This window comes from Symphalangus syndactylus, chromosome 7 (genome assembly GCF_028878055.3).
Source record: "Symphalangus syndactylus isolate Jambi chromosome 7, NHGRI_mSymSyn1-v2.1_pri, whole genome shotgun sequence".
NCBI lineage: Eukaryota > Metazoa > Chordata > Mammalia > Primates > Hylobatidae > Symphalangus > Symphalangus syndactylus.
In genome coordinates this window covers 115,790,253-115,811,809 of record NC_072429.2, presented here as the reverse complement: position 1 = coordinate 115,811,809, position 21,557 = coordinate 115,790,253, and the positions used below count along the sequence as shown (strand labels likewise).

At 36.7% G+C, this 21,557-nt stretch overlaps 1 protein-coding gene across 5 annotated transcripts in view; it reads right to left on the bottom strand.

Moving 5' to 3' along the window:
• Positions 1-21,557, bottom strand: part of SLC30A8 (solute carrier family 30 member 8) — a 235,076-nt gene that overhangs the window by 45,938 nt on the left and 167,581 nt on the right. For 3 of the 5 annotated variants that reach the window (XM_063643517.1, XM_055287102.2, XM_063643518.1), the window contains exon 2: positions 18,287-18,364. The exons of 1 other annotated variant lie outside the window; for it this stretch is intronic. In XM_063643517.1, the coding sequence (XP_063499587.1) occupies positions 18,287-18,303 (17 nt within the window). In that variant the 5' untranslated portion in view covers positions 18,304-18,364. Of the gene's footprint in view, positions 1-2,804; positions 3,208-18,286; positions 18,365-21,557 lie in introns of those variants that run through there. One more of the 5 variants, XM_055287101.2, reaches the window with a different exon arrangement.

Genomic DNA, 21,557 nt, shown 5'->3' with positions numbered 1-21,557 from the left:
CTTTTAGCCTAGCCCAGATACCAGCAGAATATCCTTCCATTCCAACTAATATCACATGGAATGCTGCCCAAATCCTGACCCAGAGAATCATAATAAAATAGTTGTTGTTTAAGCCACTACATCTTGGGGTAGTTTGTTGCACAGCCATAGATAAATGGAACACTCCATTTGTGGAATTAGATAATAAAGTTTTCTTCAGATTAAGTTTCTTAACAGCCAGTAACAATTTAAATAGAAAGCTGATAATAAGTAGAAAGAAAAAGAGGTAGAAGGAGAAAAGAGGAGGAATATCGGGGGACAAAGTTGTTTACAACTAATAGAGACAGAACAAAATAAATGAGATAGATTGGGAGAGGTGAGGGAAGAAGTGAGTAAGTGAGGGAATTCAGGGACATATGACCTAAGGAGGAGATAGATTAATGATTCAGGAGCCCACATGGTGGATGTATGGGTACAGGAGATGTAGAAGGAGAAGGGGAACACTAAATTAACAAGCAGGGGACCTGGGTCCACAGCCCAGTTCTGTTGTAATTAGCCATCTGCCCTCAAGAAACACACTTATTCTGACCTCAAGAAAGGCATTTGTTCGCCGTGCGCGGTGGCTCACGCTTGTAATCCCAGCACTTTGGGAGGCTGAGGCGGGCGGATCATGAGGTCAGGAAATCGAGACCACGGTGAAACCCCGTCTCTACTAAAAATACAAAAAATTAGCCGGGCGTGGTGGCGGGCGCCTGTAGTCCCAGCTACTCGGAGAGGCTGAGGCAGGAGAATGGCGTGAACCCAGGAGGCGGAGCTTGCAGTGGGCCGAGATTGCGCCACTGCACTCCAGCCTGGGCGACAGAGCGAGACTCTGTCTCAAAAAAAAAAAAAAAAAAGAAAGAAAGGCATTTGTTCTATCTGGCATTCAGTTTCCTACACGGTAAAATGAGGGATCGAGATAAATAATCTCTTCCAGATTTATTTCCCTTGAAAAGAAAATACAAATGAGTTTGACAATTCTTATAGACACTGTGTCCTGAAAACTATACCTATTTATGGGGTGAATAAGACTTTGTAACTATAAGTGGTTGGCTTATTTCTGCAACAAAATGCTAATAGTCTATGTTAATGAGAGGGGAAATACTGTTATTTCAGTAATGTGGAGATGCTCTATTGATAGTATCCACAGGGTTAACAATTTTTTTGTCCAAAATTTCTGCCTGACTTACCACAAGACTTTGTTTTTTATGTTAATAACCTCGGCCGGGCGCGGTGGCTCACGCCTGTAATCCCAGCACTTTGGGAGGCCGAGACGGGCAGATCACGAGGTCAGGAGATCGAGACCATCCTGGCTAACACGGTGAAACCCCGTCTCTACTAAAAAAAAAAAAAAAAATACAAAAAATTAGCCGGGTGCAGTGCCGGGCGCCTGTAGTCCCAGCTACTCGGGAGGCTGAGGCACGAGAATGGCGTGAACCCGGGAGGCGGAGTTTGCAGTGAGCTGAGGTTGTGCCACTGCACTCCAGCCTGGGTGAAAGAGCGAGACTCCGTCTCAAAAAATAAATAAATAAAAAATAACCTCAATACATCATATCTAATATTATTTTCTAAGAAAAATAATTCTTCTAATGTGAGATTGCTAGATTCTTTGTTTTAAGCCAAGTTATAAATATCCTTTTTATAAAGTCTCTTTGCTGTTACTAAAATATTAGATGCTTTCAAACATAGTATCTCTACTCCTTAGAATATTAGTTTGGCTTTGTGAAACAAGGAAGAACATTATGTGTATTATTAATGGGCAAATATTCTCTTAAATTCTTCTAACATGAATTCTTTTCAGATTTTCATTAGCTCATTTATATTCACTGAATGTGTTCCTTTTTTGAACCCCATTCAGATTCAACTCCTCAAACAAACCAAGCTCACATTCTTATGTATGTGAAAGTATATTTACTGTGCAATTATCTAAGTCTGGAAAACCTTCCTTAAACTATTTTCTATATAGGTTATCCCTAACCCTACTTTAATTCCTTTTTATTTTTAGCTCTTAGCCTATTACCTCTGAGAAAACTTCCTCTGATTCCAAAGTCCAGTTATTCTTATTGAATACCCTCAATATGACACGAATACACTGTTTTGTAATTTCCTAGTTGTAATATGTATTTCACATTAGACTAAGTTTCAAGAGGACAAAAATCTGAGACTAGACATTTTTTTCTTTCTCATTATAAGTCCTGCACTTAGCACAGGTGTGTTCAATCAATAATTGTTAACCAAGTGCAAAATGAACGAATTACATGTGACACTGTGGGAGACATTAAAAAGAAATGGAATACTTTGTAGAACATTAAAATCAGCTATATTTATTATAGGTATGTATATTAATAATGATACTTTATGAGCATGAAAACAACAGCTCATTTTAAGATCAATACAACCACAATTTTGCCATATAGTTGAAGTCTTAACTTTTTCTAGATATAATATAACAAAATTTACTATCTATCTTAAAATTGAGAATAATTGAGAAAAGGAAAAGTAAACAGATTATATAGGTCTATTTTCTGGAATAAACACTACAGATGAAAAACACATCAATAAAATGTGTTCTTTATGCATTTAGGATATTTAAGGAATCAAATCAACTATATAAAGTATTGCATTTTTCAGAATATAAAATACATGTCAGTCAACAACTTACAAAATGTTCCAGAGTGTCCCCAAGTTGCAGAGTAAAGGCTTACAATTCAGAGGCAACAAGTATAGGAATTAATTGGATGATATCCAAGAGAGAAAATTGTGAAGCAGACACAGACATCTATTACCTTTCTAGTGTGAAAGCGTACATCTTGGCAGCTTTATCATTCACAAGATACGTTCTTTCAAGAAACTCCATGACGGCCAGGATGAACTACAGCTGTTGTTGTCGTTGTTGTTGAACTCACTGCCCAGTTTTGGAAGCAAAGCAGCACTGCAATTATTTATACACTTTCTAAAGAAAAAATTAAAAGCTCCAGAAATTAAAATAATGAGCTTCCTACATCAGTGTTGTTGGTAGGTCTGCTAAAATTACAGCCTCCTTGGAATATTACCTGGCTTCACTGTTTTCACCTACAAAAACTACTTTTCTAGGGAGACTAGCAGGTAGCATTATATGAAGTATGTATGTCTTTCACATGATATCTGATTCAATTGTGCTTTCTAAGAGGTAGAGGAGCTCAAAAGCTTGCTACAAATTGCTGATGTAGGGTTTTGACCTTCAGAGCACACGTGGGTGAGCTGCAAATAGCTACCATTCTGTACACTAATCTAATTCTTTCTTTGTCTCTCCCTCCTCCTTTTTCTGGACTGTTTATCAGCCTAAAATTATTTCTTTGGAGTTTATTTCTAAGATGACCTCTAAGCAGCTGTCAGAATTTACTTGTCTCTCCTAGGACCATTTTGGGATTTCACTATTGAAAGGGAGGACAAGGGTCAATAGTTTCTGAAACCAGTAATCTGAAAACAGTTCTTGGTACAGCAGCTTTTAGACAATCTGGGCAATACCATTCTGGACATAGGAACAGGCAAAGATTTCATGACAAAGATGCTAAAAGCAAAAGCAAAAATTGACAAATGGGATCTAATTAAACTAAAGGGCTTCTGCACAGCAAAAGAAACCATCAGTAGAGTGAACAGAAAACCTACAGAATGGGAGAAAGTATTTGCAAACTATGCATCTGACAAAGGTCTAATATCCAACTTCTATAAGGAACTTAAACAAATTTATGACAGAAAAACAAACCCATTAAAAAGTCGGCAAAGGACATGAACAGACACTTTTCAAGAGAAGATATACATGAGGTCAACAAGCATATGAAAATAAGCTAAACATCACTGATCATCAGAGAAAAGCAAATCAAAACCACAATGACATACCATCTCACACCAGTCAGAATGGTTGTTATTAAAAAGTCAAAAAACAAGGATGCTGGAGAGGTTGTGGAGAAAAAGGAACACTTTTACATTACTCGTGGGAGTGTAAATTAGTTCAACCATTGTGGAAGACAGTGTGAAAATTCCTCAAAGACCAAGAGACAGAAACACCATTTGACCCAGCAATCCCATTAGTGGGTTTATACCTGAGCTAATATAAATTTTTCTATCATTAACCTGTACACGTATGTTCATTGTAGCACTATTAACAATAGTAAAAACATGGAATTAACCTAAATTCCCATGAATGGTAGACTAGATAAATGAAATGTGGTACATATATGTCATGGAATACTATGCAGCCATAAAAAATGAGATCATTCCTTTGCAGAGACATGGATGGACCTGGAGGCCATTATCCTTAGCAAACTAAATGTAGGAACAGAAAACCAAATACCACGTGTTCTCACTTATAAGTGGGAGCTAAACGATGAGAACACATGGACATGTATAGGGGAACAACACACACTGGGGTCTATTGGAGGGTTAAGGGTGGAGGGTAGGAGGTGGAAAAGCATCAGGAAAAATAACCAATGAGTACTAGGTTTATACCTGGGTGATGAAATAATCTGTACAACAAACCCCCATAACACAAGTTTACCTATATAACAAACCTGTACATGTACCCCTGAACTTAAAAATTAAATAAAAATAAATATTTGCTGGTTCTTTTTTTTTTTATTATACTTTAGGTTTTAGGATACATGTGCACAATGTGCAGGTTTGTTACATATGTATCCATCTGCCCTGTTGTTTTGCTGCACCCATTAACTCGTCATTTAGCATTAGGTATATCTCCTAATGCTGTCCCTCCCCCCTCCCCCCCCCCCACAACAGTCCCTGGAGTATGATGTTCCCCTTCCTGTGTCCATGAGTTCTCATTGTTCAATTCCCACCTATGAGTGAGAACATGCGGTGTTTGGTTTTTTCTCCTTGCGACAGTTTACTGAGAATGATGTTTTCCAGTTTCATCCATGTCCCTACAAAGGACATGAACTCATCATTTTTTATGGCTGCATAGTATTCCATGGTGTATATGTGCCATATTTTCTTAATCCAGTCTATCGTTGTTGGACATTTGGGTTGGTTCCAACTCTTTGCTATTGTGAATAGTGCCGCAATAAACATACCTGTGCATGTGTCTTTATAGCAGCATGATTTATAGTCCTTTGGGTATATACCCAGTAATGGGATGGCTGTGTCAAATGGTATTTCTAGTTCTAGATCCCTGAGGAATCACCACACTGACTTCCACAATGGTTGAACTACTTTACAGTCCCACCAACAGTGTAAAAGTGTTCCTATTTCTCCACATCCTCTCCAGCACCTGTTGTTTCCTGACTCTTTAATGATGGCCATTCTAACTGGTATGAGATGGTATCTCACTGTGGTTTTGATTTGCATTTCTCTGATGGCTAGTGATGATGAGCATTTTTTCATGTGTTTTTTGGCTGCATAAATGTCTTCTTTTGAGAAGTGTCCATGTCCTTCGCCCACGTTTTGATGGGGTTGTTTTTTTCTTGTAAATTTGTTTTGAGTTCATTATAGATTCTGGATATTAGCCCTTTGTCAGATGAGTAGGTTGCAAAAATTTTCTCCCATTTTGTAGGTTGCCTGTTCACTCTGATGGTAGTTTCTTTTGCTGTGCAGAAGCTCTTTAGTTTAATTAGATCCCATTTGTCAATTTTGGCTTTTGTTGCCATTGCTTTTGGTGTTTTAGACATTAAGTTGTTGCCCATGCCTATGTCCTCAATGGTATTGCCTAGGTTTTCTTGTAGGATTTTAATGGTTTTAGGTCTAACATTTAAGTCTTTAATCCATCTTGAATTAATTTTTGTATAAGGTGTAAGGAAGGGATCCAATTTCAGCTTTCTACATATGGCTAGCCAGTTTTCCCAGCACCATTTATTAAATAGGGAATCCTTTCCCCATTTCTTGTTTTTGTCAGGTTTGTCAAAGATCAGATAGTTGTAGATATGCGGCATCATTTCTGAGGGCTCTGTTCTGTTCCATTGATCTATGTCTCTGTTGTGGTACCAGTACCATGCTGTTTTGGTTACTGTAGCCTTGTAGTATAGTTTGAAGTCAGGTAGCATGATGCCTCCAGCTTTGTTCTTTTGGCTTAGGATTGCATTGGTGATGCGGGCTCTTTTTTGGTTCCATATGAACTTTAAAGTAGTTTTTTCCAATTCTTGAAGAAAGTCATTGGTAGCTTGATGGGGATGGCATTGAATCTATAAATTACCTTGGACAGTATGGCCATTTTCACGATATTGATTCTTCCAACCCATGAGCATGGAAAAAAAGAAATCTTTTTGACTGGCAAGAGAAGGACAGACTCTGCTTCTACGTAAATAACAGCCCTCCAAAATACAAGAACCAGAGTGAGCTTTGTTCTCCCTGGCCAAGGTACCCTCTACTAAGGATCAAGGATTCACCCAAGGAAACTCTATCAGGCATGCCAGTTCCAGCTCTGAGGAATGAAGCCTCTGAGTTGCTCCTGGGAGACCTCAGACTCCTCAACTCCTAGCAATCAGCATTTTTCTTCATTACAAAGCACTTTTCTTCCCAAATAAGAGAAAGAACTATAGCCTTATGGCAAGAGCCTGGACAAACAGTAGGCATTTGTGTGTGGGCAAAAGGTTTCAAGACCTATAAAGATGTACACAAGGGTGCAGAAAGAGGGGGTTGTGCAGACTGGAGAATAGGAGTGAACCCCAGACCACTAGGTTCTTGTTGCCTTTTCCTTGTGTGAACACTGACTCTCTAGTGAGAAAACTAGAGTAATTAAGTCCCAGAATAACCCAGTGGCCCAGAGTCACGGGAAGTTGCCCATTATGCTGAGCTGAGATCTCTCACAATGGCCTAATAAAATGAATATTGTGCTCTAGAAGGAGGATGGGGTTCAATGCCAATTGTCATAGGCAGTGACAGGAGAAGTCACCTTTGGTTCAGAATGAGAATATTAGGTCTCCTATCACATCTGTGGTGTAGCTGTACCTCTTATTAAGATTTCAAACACTCTCATCTATAACATAAATTCTAAGGTCTTCTCATATGACCCCACTCTTACTGATCCTTAACTTTGCTCATACAATTGGGAGCCTCTAAGAGGCTCTGGAGGAGCCTTTTCCTTGCAAGTGAAAGCATTGAAATCCTGGGTCTACTGTTAGCAGAATAAAAACCAATGTATTTTTTCTCGTATATTCTTACTCTTAATCTTACAAAGTAATCGGTTATTCTGTGGAGGCGAAAGTAGAAAACCAGAAAAGAATTACTAATCCACCTATGTGACACACTGCCATATGTCACAGCTTGAATCATTTGTGAATAGTTTCTAGCACAGATGAGAGAAATAGAATTCAAGTGAATGAATGTCAAAAAATGAGGAAACTACTTTAAATCAGTCTGAAATTCATTAAGGGTAAATACAAAAAAGAAGAGATAAGCAATATTTTCAAATCAGGAAGGAGAATATTTGGCTATAGATATCAACAGGAAATAAACAATCTGGAAGTTTGAGATTCCTCAGTGCGAACTTTGCCTCTAGTACAAATACGGATGTACAGATCTATGTATGTCTATTTATAATTGACATACATACATACATATAATTGACATACAATTTATAATGAGTGTGAAGGATACAGGCCAGGTAGTTAATGTGGATTGCCTATGAGGCAAGAATAAAATGAGAGTAGGATGGGGTTGATGTAGGACAGGGAAAAGTGAAGATGGGAAAAGAGACAAGGAGAGACCCAAGCAAAACAATAAAAAATACTGCTACCCCCTGTCAAAAATGTATCCTATGATCTCTTCTATTTGTCTATAAGATAAACTATATAAGTCCTATGTGGTCTAATATCAGCAATTTTATATGGTTCAACTTAAATATATATGCACACATATATAGATACCTAAAATATATGTGTGGATATGTATGTTACATTTACTAATAAAAATGTATGTATTTATAAAGTATTGGGAAATTAATTATGATTTTCATCAAAGATTTATGAATCCCAAAAGTTACTCTTGAAGATGATTACCATAAAGCAAAGCTTCCAGTGTGAGTAGCATAAGAACAGGGAACAGTAGATTACAGCAAATAAAATTATGTTTAAAAAGTAAGTTTTGCTGCCATAAATATAGATGCAGATAAGTTATGATCAAGAATTGCATATTATATTATGTAAAATATGCATCTGCTGATCACCTTATCTTCTTACAAGTTCATTTGCACCATCATTCCCTCTCTCAAATATTTTGTCAGCACAACATTTATGAAAAATCTCTTATCCTCCTTGACTAACCTTTGGTCTACTTTGGCATGAACTGCCCACCAACGGCCAACGGCCTAACTGAGCTCCACAAACAGCATAGAATATATATTTGGAAAGCAACTCGGATCAAAAAGGAAAATCCCATCCCCTGTTGACATTGGTTTTAGTGGGCATTACGCTGCTCATTTCAGTTTCCTAAGCAACCGGCTTCCAAACCGTCCCGAATTACAGGTTGTCCTCTCCACCCAGTCTCCTTCACAAGCTTAGAGTAGCTGAATGGGAAACACACAATCTATAACAGCTACCTGTGGAAATAAGTATTCTGTCAGCCACAAGAACATCACCAATATCACTGAAGAACTGGTTTGGCTCTTCAGTCCTAGCTGTTGTCAGCAACGATTTCTTAATAGGGTGTTACAAACAGTAGCTAATACTTGTGCAAAAATAATTTCATAAGTATCTTAAAGATTGTTGGATATTTCACTTGTAGAAAGGATGTATGGATTTATAAAAAGCTGCCATCATTATCCCTAGATACTAAAGTACCAAGTACTTACAATCTGTGTTCCCCATATTTAAACTTGTATTTCAGAAATACTTCATGTTGCCAATGTGTGCATGCAACCATCTTCTTAAATCAGACATAGAAATGTGCCTGTTTTTAAATAATAAATGTGGACTTTCATCATGTTTTGCTTTTTCCTGTTTATGTGGAGAGGTAGTGTGGTGAAGTGGTTTAATATATGGGCTTTCAAGTTAGGTAGACAATTTTAGTTTCCGGTTTGACCACTTTCTTAGATATGTGACCTTGAATAAGTTGCCTGACCACTGTGTTTTTCAGTTTCTCACCTGTAAAATGGGAGTATTAATCGAATCCATCTTACAGAGTTCTTGTGAAGAGGAAAAGAGATAATATGTATAAAAGTTCTTAGCATAGTCTCTGATATATAACCAGTTTCATATAACTGTGAGTTTCTATACACTGGGCCATGTCTAAGTAAAATGTTTTGTCTATTGCTGAGAAACTGGCTCCAGCTTTAGCAGAAGGCTAAGAATTACCTGTGAATGAAGCATCCATCAAGGAAATAAAGGTTATCGAAAAGGAAGATCTGGGGACTTCAGCTATCGGCTCTATGACTTTGGGTAGATCTCTCAAACCCTCTGGACTCTACTTTCTCAAATTAGATTGATGTCTGCCTCATTCTACCCCCTCACCAGTAGAGTGCCATTCAGAATGATCGTCACTATGGAGCTGTCTTCCACAACAGGGGAGGCAATTCAAACTCAACTAGTGTAATCACCCACTAAAGATTCTGGACTCACGCATTCTCACATAACTATAAAGATCTTGTTATTTCCAAGTTGAGTAGTATTTTCTTAGCAAGGTAGCTTTATGGTTATTACTACAGTGTATTTCAGACGTTTCATCTAGAAATGTGAAAACAAAGACATTAGAAATTTAATTGGATTGTATTTTAGAGAGCATTATGAAAATTTTATTTTAATCTAAAGTAAACATGTATAAAACACAAACCATTTCCAATATTTTATACATTGCTTGAAAATGGACCGAAAGCCATATGATGTTTATTTCCTTCTTGATAAATTAGGACCGTATAATTTTTTTTACTATTTCTATTTTTAAAGAGATTGAGCTGTAGAAATGTTCTGGTGAAAATGCAATTTGTATTTGCTAAGAATAGAAAGACTTGATAAAATATTGATACTAAAAGAATAAAAGAAATATTTTATTAAGTCTCATAGATGCAAATAAATGACAGAAAAATAAACTAGCATTATTTTTGGGGGGAGAAATATTGGGGCTAGCTGCTTGAAATGTTTATGAAGTGTATATTTCTTCAATTCTTCTCCATATACCACACTTCTTTTTCCAAGCACTCAGCAAATTTGAACTAATTAACCCTCAAAAGCACCCTCTAGGTGAGATATGGTTGATTATTTCTTACAAACTCCAAAACAATGGCCTTTTGGTTTCATAATCTCACAACTACATGTCTTTTGATTTTATTTATATAAAAAGGCAAGAGAGGGTTACAAAGAACCTATCCATTATTTTAAAGCATTAGAATAGAAAGTAGACAAAAATATACTTTCTAATATTCCAACTCCTTGGTCTATAAATGCACAGAGCATCACTGAAAACTAAAACATTAAATGCTCAAATTTAATAATAATAATAATAATAATAGAGCCCTCTTGTCATTATCTGGAATGCTACCATTTAATTTTCATGGGCACTGTTTATTTTCCTTCAGTGAAAGGTTTTAGGGGATCATAATTCATCTTTGGGAAATGGATTTTCACAGAGCATTCCCAGATGAATACCAACAGAGCAAAGGCAAACTCATCGTCTCCTCTGAATCTCCAGGCCTGGATTTATTTGACTCCTGGCTGACAATACTTTCTCTCAGGAGATAGTCCAGGAGACAAGACAAAGCTTCCTCAGAGCTTTCCCATGAAAGACTGAACCATTGCTTTTCACATTGAATCCAAAATGCATCAAGGGATGGCAGCTGTCTTTCCTGCTTGGAAGCACAACCACAAGGCATTACAACTAATTCATCTCTTCTTTTGGTATTAGTGAATTTGCTTCCAGTAAGTCTACAGTTTAAAATGCTGCTAATCCAATTGTAGCAAATCTCACCACTACCATCAGGAGATGAGTTATTTTAATCCGCATCCAATGAAGACAAGTGAGGCACCTTATCACCTTTTGCAACCCTAAACTCTCGACCAAGTCACCCAGATATTGATCAGTGAGCAGATGACAGAAGCTTCCATTTCCTTTGCAGTCAGCTAACTCCAAAAGAGAACAAAAATGTTTATTTAATTATAACAAGCAAACACAAATTATTGAAAACATTGTATTTAGCAAAAGATTTTTAAAAGCCTTGTATACCTAGGATAATATTCCCCTTTACCATTCAGAATCTAAAACAAAGATTATTCTCTGAGTCTCCACCAGAAATATAATACGTTATCATTCACAAAATAAAAATTTCGTTTTAAACTTTCATATTAAACTGTTAAAAATTAATATCAGGACACAATTACAATGTTTTCCTATTTTAGGTATTACATATATATAACAAAAATCAACATGACAAAGCAATATGGAATTTTTAATAAGAGTTGTTAGAATGGAATTTGGAATAATTTGCATTTCCTAGTCACAAGTTAGTTTCCCAAGAAACCTGGTGAATAATAAACTCAGACATCCCTTGAACTTTTCCTATAGAAGGAAACAAAAGTAGAAATCAATTCTATGAGTAAAATGATGTCCCAGTGGATACTAATTTTCCATCACTTCTTAGAATCATCATTATATGGATATTGCTGACAACAAATGAAGAACATTTATTTTTAATCCACTTTATACCACACGGTCATTTCTCCTAACTTTTTAATAAACACAAGGCTCCCAACTAAAGTGAGGTACACTGACTAGTCCTAAAGTTTGAGCACAACGGATTCATTGTCTGCTCAAACACATCCATTGCAGTGCTAACTGGCCAGATGAAAAGTCCTGGAGCATTCTACTTTTATTCAACCCAGTCATTAGCTACTAATTGAAACTTCTTGCTGGGTAGATGTGATTATCTAATTGCTACCCAACAGTGTATTAAATTCTGCTCTGAGGATAGTTCTTCTCAAGACTAGCACACTTGACACCTGAATCCAGCCCAAGCACCCATTTTAACTCATGTTACTGCTGAAACTAACATGTTTTCATGCTGAATGCATTCAGTTGGTATATTTGTAGGCTGTGAGTTTGAATTCTTTCCCTCTCACTGATTTTCAGTGTGTCACTGAATATATTTGCTTCTTTCTGCCCCAATTTCCTAACCAGAAAAAAAGTGAATGACACCACTGTGAAACTTCAGAAGGCTCTTGTCAGTAAAAATAATCCCCTTTCTCCTTCAGACTAAAGGAAACACTTCCCAAGTATTTTGTTGTGTACACTATTTACACTAAGGATTGAGAAGTCATTTCTTGCTAAAATAAATAAATTGTACTACCAATTAACTGCCAGCTAAATAAAACTTTTAACATTTTTTAATTTAAAAAGTAACACATGTGCTCAGCAAGGTGTTTTAAATTTCAAGAGTGTAGACAGTGGGCAGCAAGTCTTCTTACCCTAGGCAATAACATAGGGAGCATATTATTTTTTAAAAGAATATTCTGAATGTCTTTATCAAATTCTTTGTGTATTTATGAGCATGCACACAGACGCACGTGCACATACACACCTTTTTATACCAAATTTGCCAGACAGCAGTCTGGTGACTATAAGGTAGCATCAGTAATGAAGCATCAATAATGAGACTATTTCCTTTCCTGTGGCAGCTGCTAGGAAACTCCTAGTCCTTTGCCTCCTGGACTGGGAAGATGTGATGTTTGTGGCCACTGTGCCATAATTCCCCATAAGTCAGCAAGTGCACACCCACTTCTCACTCACCTCTTGTTTACTAGCAGATTAAACAGACTACAGTTCACAGAAGTAGTTTTTCACTGGCAGAAAACTGAAAGGAGAAAGCAAGGAGCCCTAGGAGATAACTCAGGTAATTGCTCAACCCAACAATCGCCACGTCCTCTTCTATCTATGCCTTAACAAAATTCCTACTTCTAATGGCTAAGCTCTAAGCTGATGCTATACTCAAGCAATTTAGACAGATGTAACTTCTGCTCTCTGAGAATTTATAATATAAGAGAGAATTGCCTTTGAAAAGAAATACGTTTGGTACTGGGTGATATACAACTCATTGCAAGCTAGCAAAATGTCACACAGCATTGCCAACATTTTATCCTTAAAGTATATAAATTCATTCATAAAACCAGAATAAAGACAGAGGAAGGAAAAAAGTGAATACCTCCAGGCCAGTTACCTTCAGTATCAACACTAAAAATTAGAAACACCTATCTTAGCCCCTGGATTATTAGATCTGACTCTGTCAATCAAAAACAACATCACACACCACACATCATCTGATAATTTCTCATGGCTTTAATATTCTCTAGAGCCTGGAATTACAGATACAAACTTATAACATTGTGCTGAACAGTTAGACAACTTAAAATGATACATTTACTTTGTCCCATAAATTCAAATATTTTCCTCTCTTTCAGGAAAATGTCACAAGAAGGTGAATCTTTTCCTGCTTAGTCTAATTGCGAGAGACAATGACAGAGCACAAGAAATAGCGTCTCTTCCGACAACCTAAGGGCAATATTATCTTTGTTGCTCTACACTGCAGGTCTCTTTCATGAAGACTTTTAGTTATTGCTCTGCAGCATAGTGTTTACAAACACTCAGCAGCTTATTATTCAGTAGATGAGAGGAAATGGGAAGATTACCAAAGAAAAAGTAATTTAAAACATTAAGTAATGTGAAAAGACTAATTATAAGTGTGAGCTGCCCATCATTTTTCCCTAAGAACTTCCACATGAGACTTCTTTTTCCTAGGTTTCAAAAATAATTTGGAATGCATACCAATTAGGCTTTAGAGATGCTTAGCTAAAATGAATACATTTATATGCCTCTGGTTAATGTCATAAACAAAAACCCAAGGACAGGTCCAGTGGCCTGTCTTCTAGAAAGCAGTATGGTGTGTAATGAACTGTAGACAGTTTCCACTGAACTGGCTACTCTGCTTTTAAAATTGGCACTCAAGAGTAAGCTTCAGTTACCTGGAAATGGTGCTATTAGACGCCCCAGTACTGTCGCCTTTGCCTGGAACATGTGCTCTCCCGCTGGGAGAGCTGTGCACACAGATGCTGCATTCTCATCCTGCCAGATATCACCTGCTCAGACAGCCCCTCTCAGACCCCCCTGTGAGAAGCACAGTGAGCTCAGCTATTTCGAGTTTTTCCCTTCCACACTGTGCTCTTCATTCCTTTCAGCACCCTTATTGCTGTCTTCCATCTTTAATTTTGTTTGTTTCTCATCTCATCTACTCCTATGAAAATATAAGCTGTTAGTGGCTAGGGGCTTCAGCTCTTTCCACACTGTTGTTTCCCCAGTTCTTCATAAACGGCATCTGGCATATCATGGGTGAAGAATATATTTTTTATAAATCAATAAATGGATGGATGGATGGGTTGGTGGATAATGGATGGAATGTACTGATGAGAAAGCCATTACATAGTGAGTGATTCAGAGTAAAGCCTTTGAAGTCAGAAGACTTGGGTACCATTCACCAACCAGGTAGTCAAAATCTTTCTGAACCTGTTTTCTTATATATAAAATGGGGATAAATGATTTTTCTCTAATCCTAATTTCTCTAAGATATTTATAAAAATTAAATGCAATAATTTAGATAAAGTAAATTTCATATATAAAGCTCATAGTAATTGCTTAATAAATAAAGACTATCATATTAATACTTCATACATAAAACCAGCCTGTTATCATGTAGGCAATTCTGCCTCATCAAATAAAAAAGAAAATCACAAAGTACTTTGAGATCCAGTTGTCAAGTCAAGTAACATGGAGGAAAAGCTATACTCGATTGGACTTTTTTTGCCATAAAAAAATAATATTTGGAGTTTGCAAGAATATTAAGCTTGAAATTGCATTGCTAACTGGCAGGTTTTAGTTTCTTCTGTGCTTCCTTGAGGGGGAAAAAACACAGCTAGAGAGAGGAGAAGATCGTTGAAGCTGATGCATTCTGGCAGAAAACAAAAAACTCTGACATTCACTAGATCAATTATTATACACCCAGATCCTATTATTACAGATCCTATTTTAATTTTTTTCTTCCTAAAATACAGAAATTATATTGCCTCTTTTTTAACTAAAACTTGCAGAATATGTTTTATTCTAGTGCTATTTAAATTTAAGTACATTTGTACTGTATATAGGTAGTCTTAAATATATGTGGAGAGAGCCAATTTATTATGAGACATGAGTTCTACATTATTTCTCATTGGTGCAAAACTAATTGGCTTTTCTCAGTCATTGCACAAATATTTATTTTTCCATTTTATCATTCTTGTAACTGCAGCTGAAATTAGTAAAGGGCACGACCACCTGGCGAAATCTGGAGCAGGAAGCTTTTCATTTCCAAGCATCCTAGCCACACTGATTTTCCGACCTCAAGAGATGCTGCTGATGCAGGTCCCTCATAGTGCCACTCCTGCTAATAGCACAAGTTTCCCATACACATCTCCATTCACAAAAATATTTGGTGAATTTTTCTCTTGAGCTAAAAAGACATTCCTAACATGTTAGTGCTGTCTGAGGCTCAAGAAGTAGGAATGGAAATTAGTGGCATAAACTACTGGTTCCTCTGCTGACCACATTAGAGTCACACAAATCTGGGCTCATGTAAAATGGAGAAAGAATGATAAAAACTGTAAAAGAATGGAGTAAATGAAAATTACCAAAACCCGTAAGACAAAACTACATATCCAAATTTGGAGACTAGATTCAAGAATCTCAAATGCAATCATGGCAACACCGAAACAACTTATTCTGATAAAAATCCTGTATATATTCTGATTAAACTACCTGGAGATCGGTTGCTCAGTTTGTTAGTTCTTAACCCTCACCCCAAGATGCATATCAAATTATTTTCCCAAATGAAAAGAGTTCTTTCACTAAAAAGAAACTCTGATGTTAGAATTTTGGTATCTCAATATTTTTTTATTGTTGATGTTTTCCTTCATTTCATTAGATGCTATGTATGTAATAATCTTTACTGATTTTTTATTTCAACTTTTATTTTAGATACAAGGGGTACATGTACAGGTATGTTACATGGGGATATTGTGGAATGCTGAGGTTTTGGGTATGGATCCCGTCATCCAGGTAGTAAGCACGGTACCCAATAGGTAGTTTTTCAGCCCACACCCTCCCCCATCTAGTAGTCCACAGTGTCTATGGTTCTCATATTTATGTACATAATGTGCTCAATGTTTAGCTCCCACTTATAAGTGAGAACATGCAGTATTTGATTTTCTGTCGCTTTACCGTTATTCACTGATTTTCTAATCTTTTTTTTTTTTTTTTTTTTTTTCTGGATACAAGGGAGGACTTCTCTGCCCTTTTGAGATTGGAAATTGGATGTGGTCATGTTGCTAATTCTTCCCAGTGGGTTGAGAATGAAAGTCATATGAATTATTTTTTGGTGGAGGTATTTAAATGCCAATGTGAGATCCCACAGCACTGATTTTGCCTGCTGTGGCAACCATGAAAGCCTGTGTGGAAATTGAGCCTGCATGAGCCCGGGTGCAGGAATTGTAACAATGAATCAGCAGAGCCTCTCTACTGACCTGCATTGGGCTTGTAACATGAGGGGAAGCAAATCTTTGTAGCTGTGAGCATCTGAGATCTATTGCTCATTTGTTTGTGCAGCATCAACTAGCCTCTTCTGACTAATATAATATTCTTACTGTAAAAGCATGGCACAATCCTTTACTCCCCTCTCCCTATAACTAAAGATTCATCTCCCTAGACCAGTTTTTACAATCACAGGAATGATCTCATAAAACAGGTTTTATCCTTTCACAATAATCTATGAGTCTCAATGCATGAAAAGGCACTACTTTTGGAAAATGTGCTCCTGGGAATCAGTTGGTCCTAACTCCCATCCACACTTTTCCCCAGCTTTGCCTCTCCTGGGACATCTCCTGTCAAGAGCCTATCATGTTGAAATTAATCAGGCACTTGCTTCTCAAAGATATAATAAGAATGTACACACCAAGAGTGAGAGATGAGAGGATTCCCCACAGCAAGTTAACATACCAACTGCACTAGCCAATACCCAGTGCAAGCTCTTTGTTCAATTTCCTCATCAATAGTTTCCAAAATCTTCAATGTCCTTTCAGTCATTTATAAATGAATTGAGAAATTAAAATAAGCAACTATAACTATGTTGTACAGCAGATCTTAACGTGAAGTACATTAAGAATGACATATTGTGTTATAAAATTAAAATGTGATATTATACAACTCTGTCAATTTACTAAAAATCATTGAATTATACACTTAAGTGAACTTTATTGTAGGTGAATTATACCTCAAAAAAGCCATTAAAAATGACAAAGTAAAATATGTAATTGCTATAAAGTATAATTTTAAAAATCAAATATTGCTTTACATTATGAAACTTTTATATTACTCTTCACACAAAAAGTATCTCATAAACTTTTATTTCCACATTTCAAGAAGTATGATCATTTTCCCAGGGTATCAATGCCTAATAATGAAATTAGTTCAGGTTTCTAATTAATGCTACATTTAAAGATTCCTTCATGCTATTTTAATATTGATAGCCTGTTTATGTAAATGTCATCCATTAGCCTCATTCTGATGTCTGTTTATGCATTGCATAAAATCAGCTAGATTACATTTTTAAAACATGAAGGTATTTGGTCAGGGAGTAGACCTTTAGTCTCTGTGTCCTCTGAATAAATGAGAAGGTTTAAATGTAGACACATCCTGTCTGTTGCCATTATTAAAACTTAGACCCAGAAGAGGGTGGTTAGTTTCCCAGTGGCAAGGAGCAAATGACGAAAGTAAAGGAGATGAAGCCTGACCTGAGGTCTGCCCTCTAAGGTGAGAGAGAAGATGGAGAAACTTCCCATTAATTCATTCAACAAATATTCATTACGTGCCCAGTCCATGCCAAGCAATGGGCTTAGTGATAAAGGTGCAACAGTGAATAAGACCAACTGGTTCCTCTCCAGTGGAGTGTATATTCTAATAATATAAAGGAATTCCCAATACATTTCAAAAACCATCACAAGCTCCATCATGATTTGGGAAGCAATTGACTTAAGGACTTCTAAACAGAGGAGCAGAGTCCACAGAGGGGAAAGGAGACTGTGGTCCTCTGTGGAAGAAAGGCAGTCTGGTCTTCAACAAGGACACCAACGACACGACAAAGCTCTGTGATCCTTGCCAGAAAAGAGACTTAGACTTCAATAAGGGAGGTCTTCATAAAACACCCAGAGCTTGAGTGTGGCATGTGGCCTATAACCAGGTTCCACTAAAAGAGAGTAAGACAATGTTTAAAATTGCCTACCTCAACTGTGCATTCATCTGGGGCCACAGTAGATGTCAGTACTCAGATGAAGAGTGCTTGTAGATGGTAAGCCCAGCTCTTGGAAGCAATGAAGAGAACAGAAAAGGAGAGGGAAAGGTTAGATGGTTAAGAGTTACAAGCCTTGTAGGTGAAAGACCTGGGTTTGAATCCCAGTTCTGCCATTCGTGAGCTAGATAACTTTGGGAAAGTGATTTAATCAGTTTCCTTACATGTAAAAGGTGGACAATTAAAACAGTATCCAACTTACTGTATTGTATAATTATCAAGTGAGATAATGAATGAATAGTGCTTAGAATAGTGCCTAACACTTCATAAGCTCTCAAGACATGTCACCTATTATTAAAGGATGTCAGGGCCTAAATGTTGCAGCTGTAAGCAATTCTCTTAATCTCAATTTCCCACATACAATCCTACTATAAAGCAATTAGAATAAGTCTATAGGCCATGCAAAGGCCAGTCTTATCACTGTTTCTAAGCCTCAGTTACTAATTAGTAATTAGCTTAAGTATAAACACCCAATAAAGCAATATGACATAGAAAGGACCACTCTAATACCCTGATATCCGTTTCAGTTAAATTCCACATATCATAGAGGATAGCGACAAACTACATTTTATATGTTTTTTATTCTGAAAAACATGAGACCTACTCTCTTAACAAATTTTTCTGAGTGTATAGTATTGTTAACTATCAGCACAATGTTTAGGTCTTTAGAATTTTCCATGTTGCTTAACTGAAACTTCATACCCACTCAACAGCAACTCACCATTTCCCCCTCCCCCACAATCCCTGGCAACTATCATTCTACTTCTGAGTTTGACTGTTTTAGACACCTCGTATAAATGGAATCATGCAGTATTTGTCCTTTTGTGACTGGCTTATTTCACTTAGAATGTCTTCAAGGTTCATCCACGTTGCAGCATAGGTAGGTGCTACAGTCTGAATGTTTGTGTACCCCTCCAATTCATGTTTAAATCTAATCACCAATGCGATAGTATTAGGAGGTGGCATCTTTGGGAGGTGATTCAGTTCATAAAGGCAGAGTCCTCATGAATGAGATTGGTGTCCTTATAAAAGAGGCACCAGAGAGAATCATGTGAGGACGTGGCAAGAAGGCACCATCTGGGAACTAGAAAGTGGGCCCTCCCCAGACACTGAATCTGCCATTATCATGATCTTGGATTCCCACCCTCTAGAACTGTGAGAAATAGATTTCTGTTGTGTATCAGCAGCCTGGTTTATGGTATTTTGTTATATTAGTCTGAATGGACTAAGACAGCAGGATCCTCTTCCTTTTTAAGATTGAATAATATTCCATTGTATGTATAAACCATGTTTTCATTATCCATTCATCCATTAATGAATGTTTAGGCTGCTTCCACATCTTGGCTATTGTGAAAAATGCTTCAATAAACACGGGAATGCAAATATCTCCTTAAGATACTGATTTCTATTATTTAGGATAAATACTTAGAAGTATGATTGCTGGATCCCATAGTTCTATTTCTAATTTATTGAGGAAACTTCATATTATTATTTTCCATAGTGGCTGCAACACTATACATTCCCAGTGACTGTGAGTAAGGGTTCCAATTTCTCCACAACCTCAGAGACACTTATTTTTTGTTTGTGTGTGTGTTTGTTTTTCATGGCCATCCTAACAGGTGTGAGGTGATATTTCATTGCGGCTTTTCATGTGCATTTTTCTGATGATTCGTGATATTGAGCATTTTTTCATATACTTATTGGCCTTTTGAATGTATTTTTTAGAGAAATGTCTATTCAAGCCCTTTGCCCCTTTTTTAAACCAGGTTATTTGGGTTCAGAGGTTTTGGGTTTTTGTTGATTTTAGAGTTAATTTTTTTAGAAGTTCCCTATATATTTTAGATATTAACCCCATATCAGATATATGGTTTGCAAACATTTTCCTTTATTATGTAGGTAGCCTTTTTTATTCTGTTGATTGTGTCCCTTGTTGTGCAGAAGATTTTTAATTTGATGTAGTCTCACTAGTCCATTTTAGCTTATGTTGCCTATGCTTTTGGTGTCGTATCAAACAAATCATTGCCAAGACCAATACTGTAAAGTTTTCCCTCCTATGGTTTCTTCCGTTTCAGGTCTTACGTTTAAATCTGTAACCCATTTTGAGTTGATTTTTGTGTATGGTTTAAAATAAGTGTGCAATTTCATTCTTTTGCATGTTGTAATTGAGTTTTCCCAACATCATTTGTTGAAGACATTATCCCTTCCCCACCATGTATTTTTGGCAACCTTGTCAAAGATCAGTTCACTATATATGTGTGGGTTTATTTGTGGGATCTCTATTCTGTTCCATCGGTCTGTTTATCTGTCTTTATGTAAGTACTATACTGTTTTAATTACTACAGATATGAAATATGTTTTAAAATCAGAAAGTGTGATACCTTCCTTTTTGTTCTTTCTGAAGATTACTTTAGTTATTTAGGGTCATTTGTGTTTCCATACAAATTATAGGATTTTTTTCAATTTCTGCAAAAAATGCCATTGTAATTTTGACAGAAATTGCATTGAATTTGTTAGTCACTTTGGGTAGTATGCACATTTGAACAATATTAAGTCTTCCAATTTATGAGCACAAGATGTCTTTTTATTTACTTATGTCTTTTCTTTCATCTATGTTATGTTGTTTTCAGCATATAAGTTTTTTACCTCTGGTTTATTCCTAAGTATTTTATTCTTGATGCTATTGTAAATGGGATTGTTTTCTTAATTTCCTTTTCTGATAGTTCATGGTCAATGTATAGATGTACAGAAACACAACTGATTTTTATATGTTGATTATATATCCTACAACTTTACTGAATTTATTTCTAAAAACACATTACATTTATCTTAATATAGCACTGCTGTACTATAGCTTCTACCATCTCCCAAAACTGTCTCCTGCAAGGGTTTTAAGGATAAAGCGTTATATATTAGCCATGCAGAAGAAAACTTAAACTTAATGATTATGCATACACCCAGATGATGTGATATGGGAGTAAGGTGGGGCAGGGGAGGTTGTGGCACAGAAGAAGAGTGACTGAAGGGGTGATCACATAGAACAATTCCTAAAAGAATGTAGTCTTCTCTCATTCCCCTTGACTTCTTCTTGGACTAACGTGGGTGTGGCAAATGGGGAGGATACTTCAGCAGCCAAAACCCTGGCATTGGCCAGCAGTCTCCTTTCCCCTTTCCTTTAGAAACTCAATCTAAATTATGAAGATGGGGA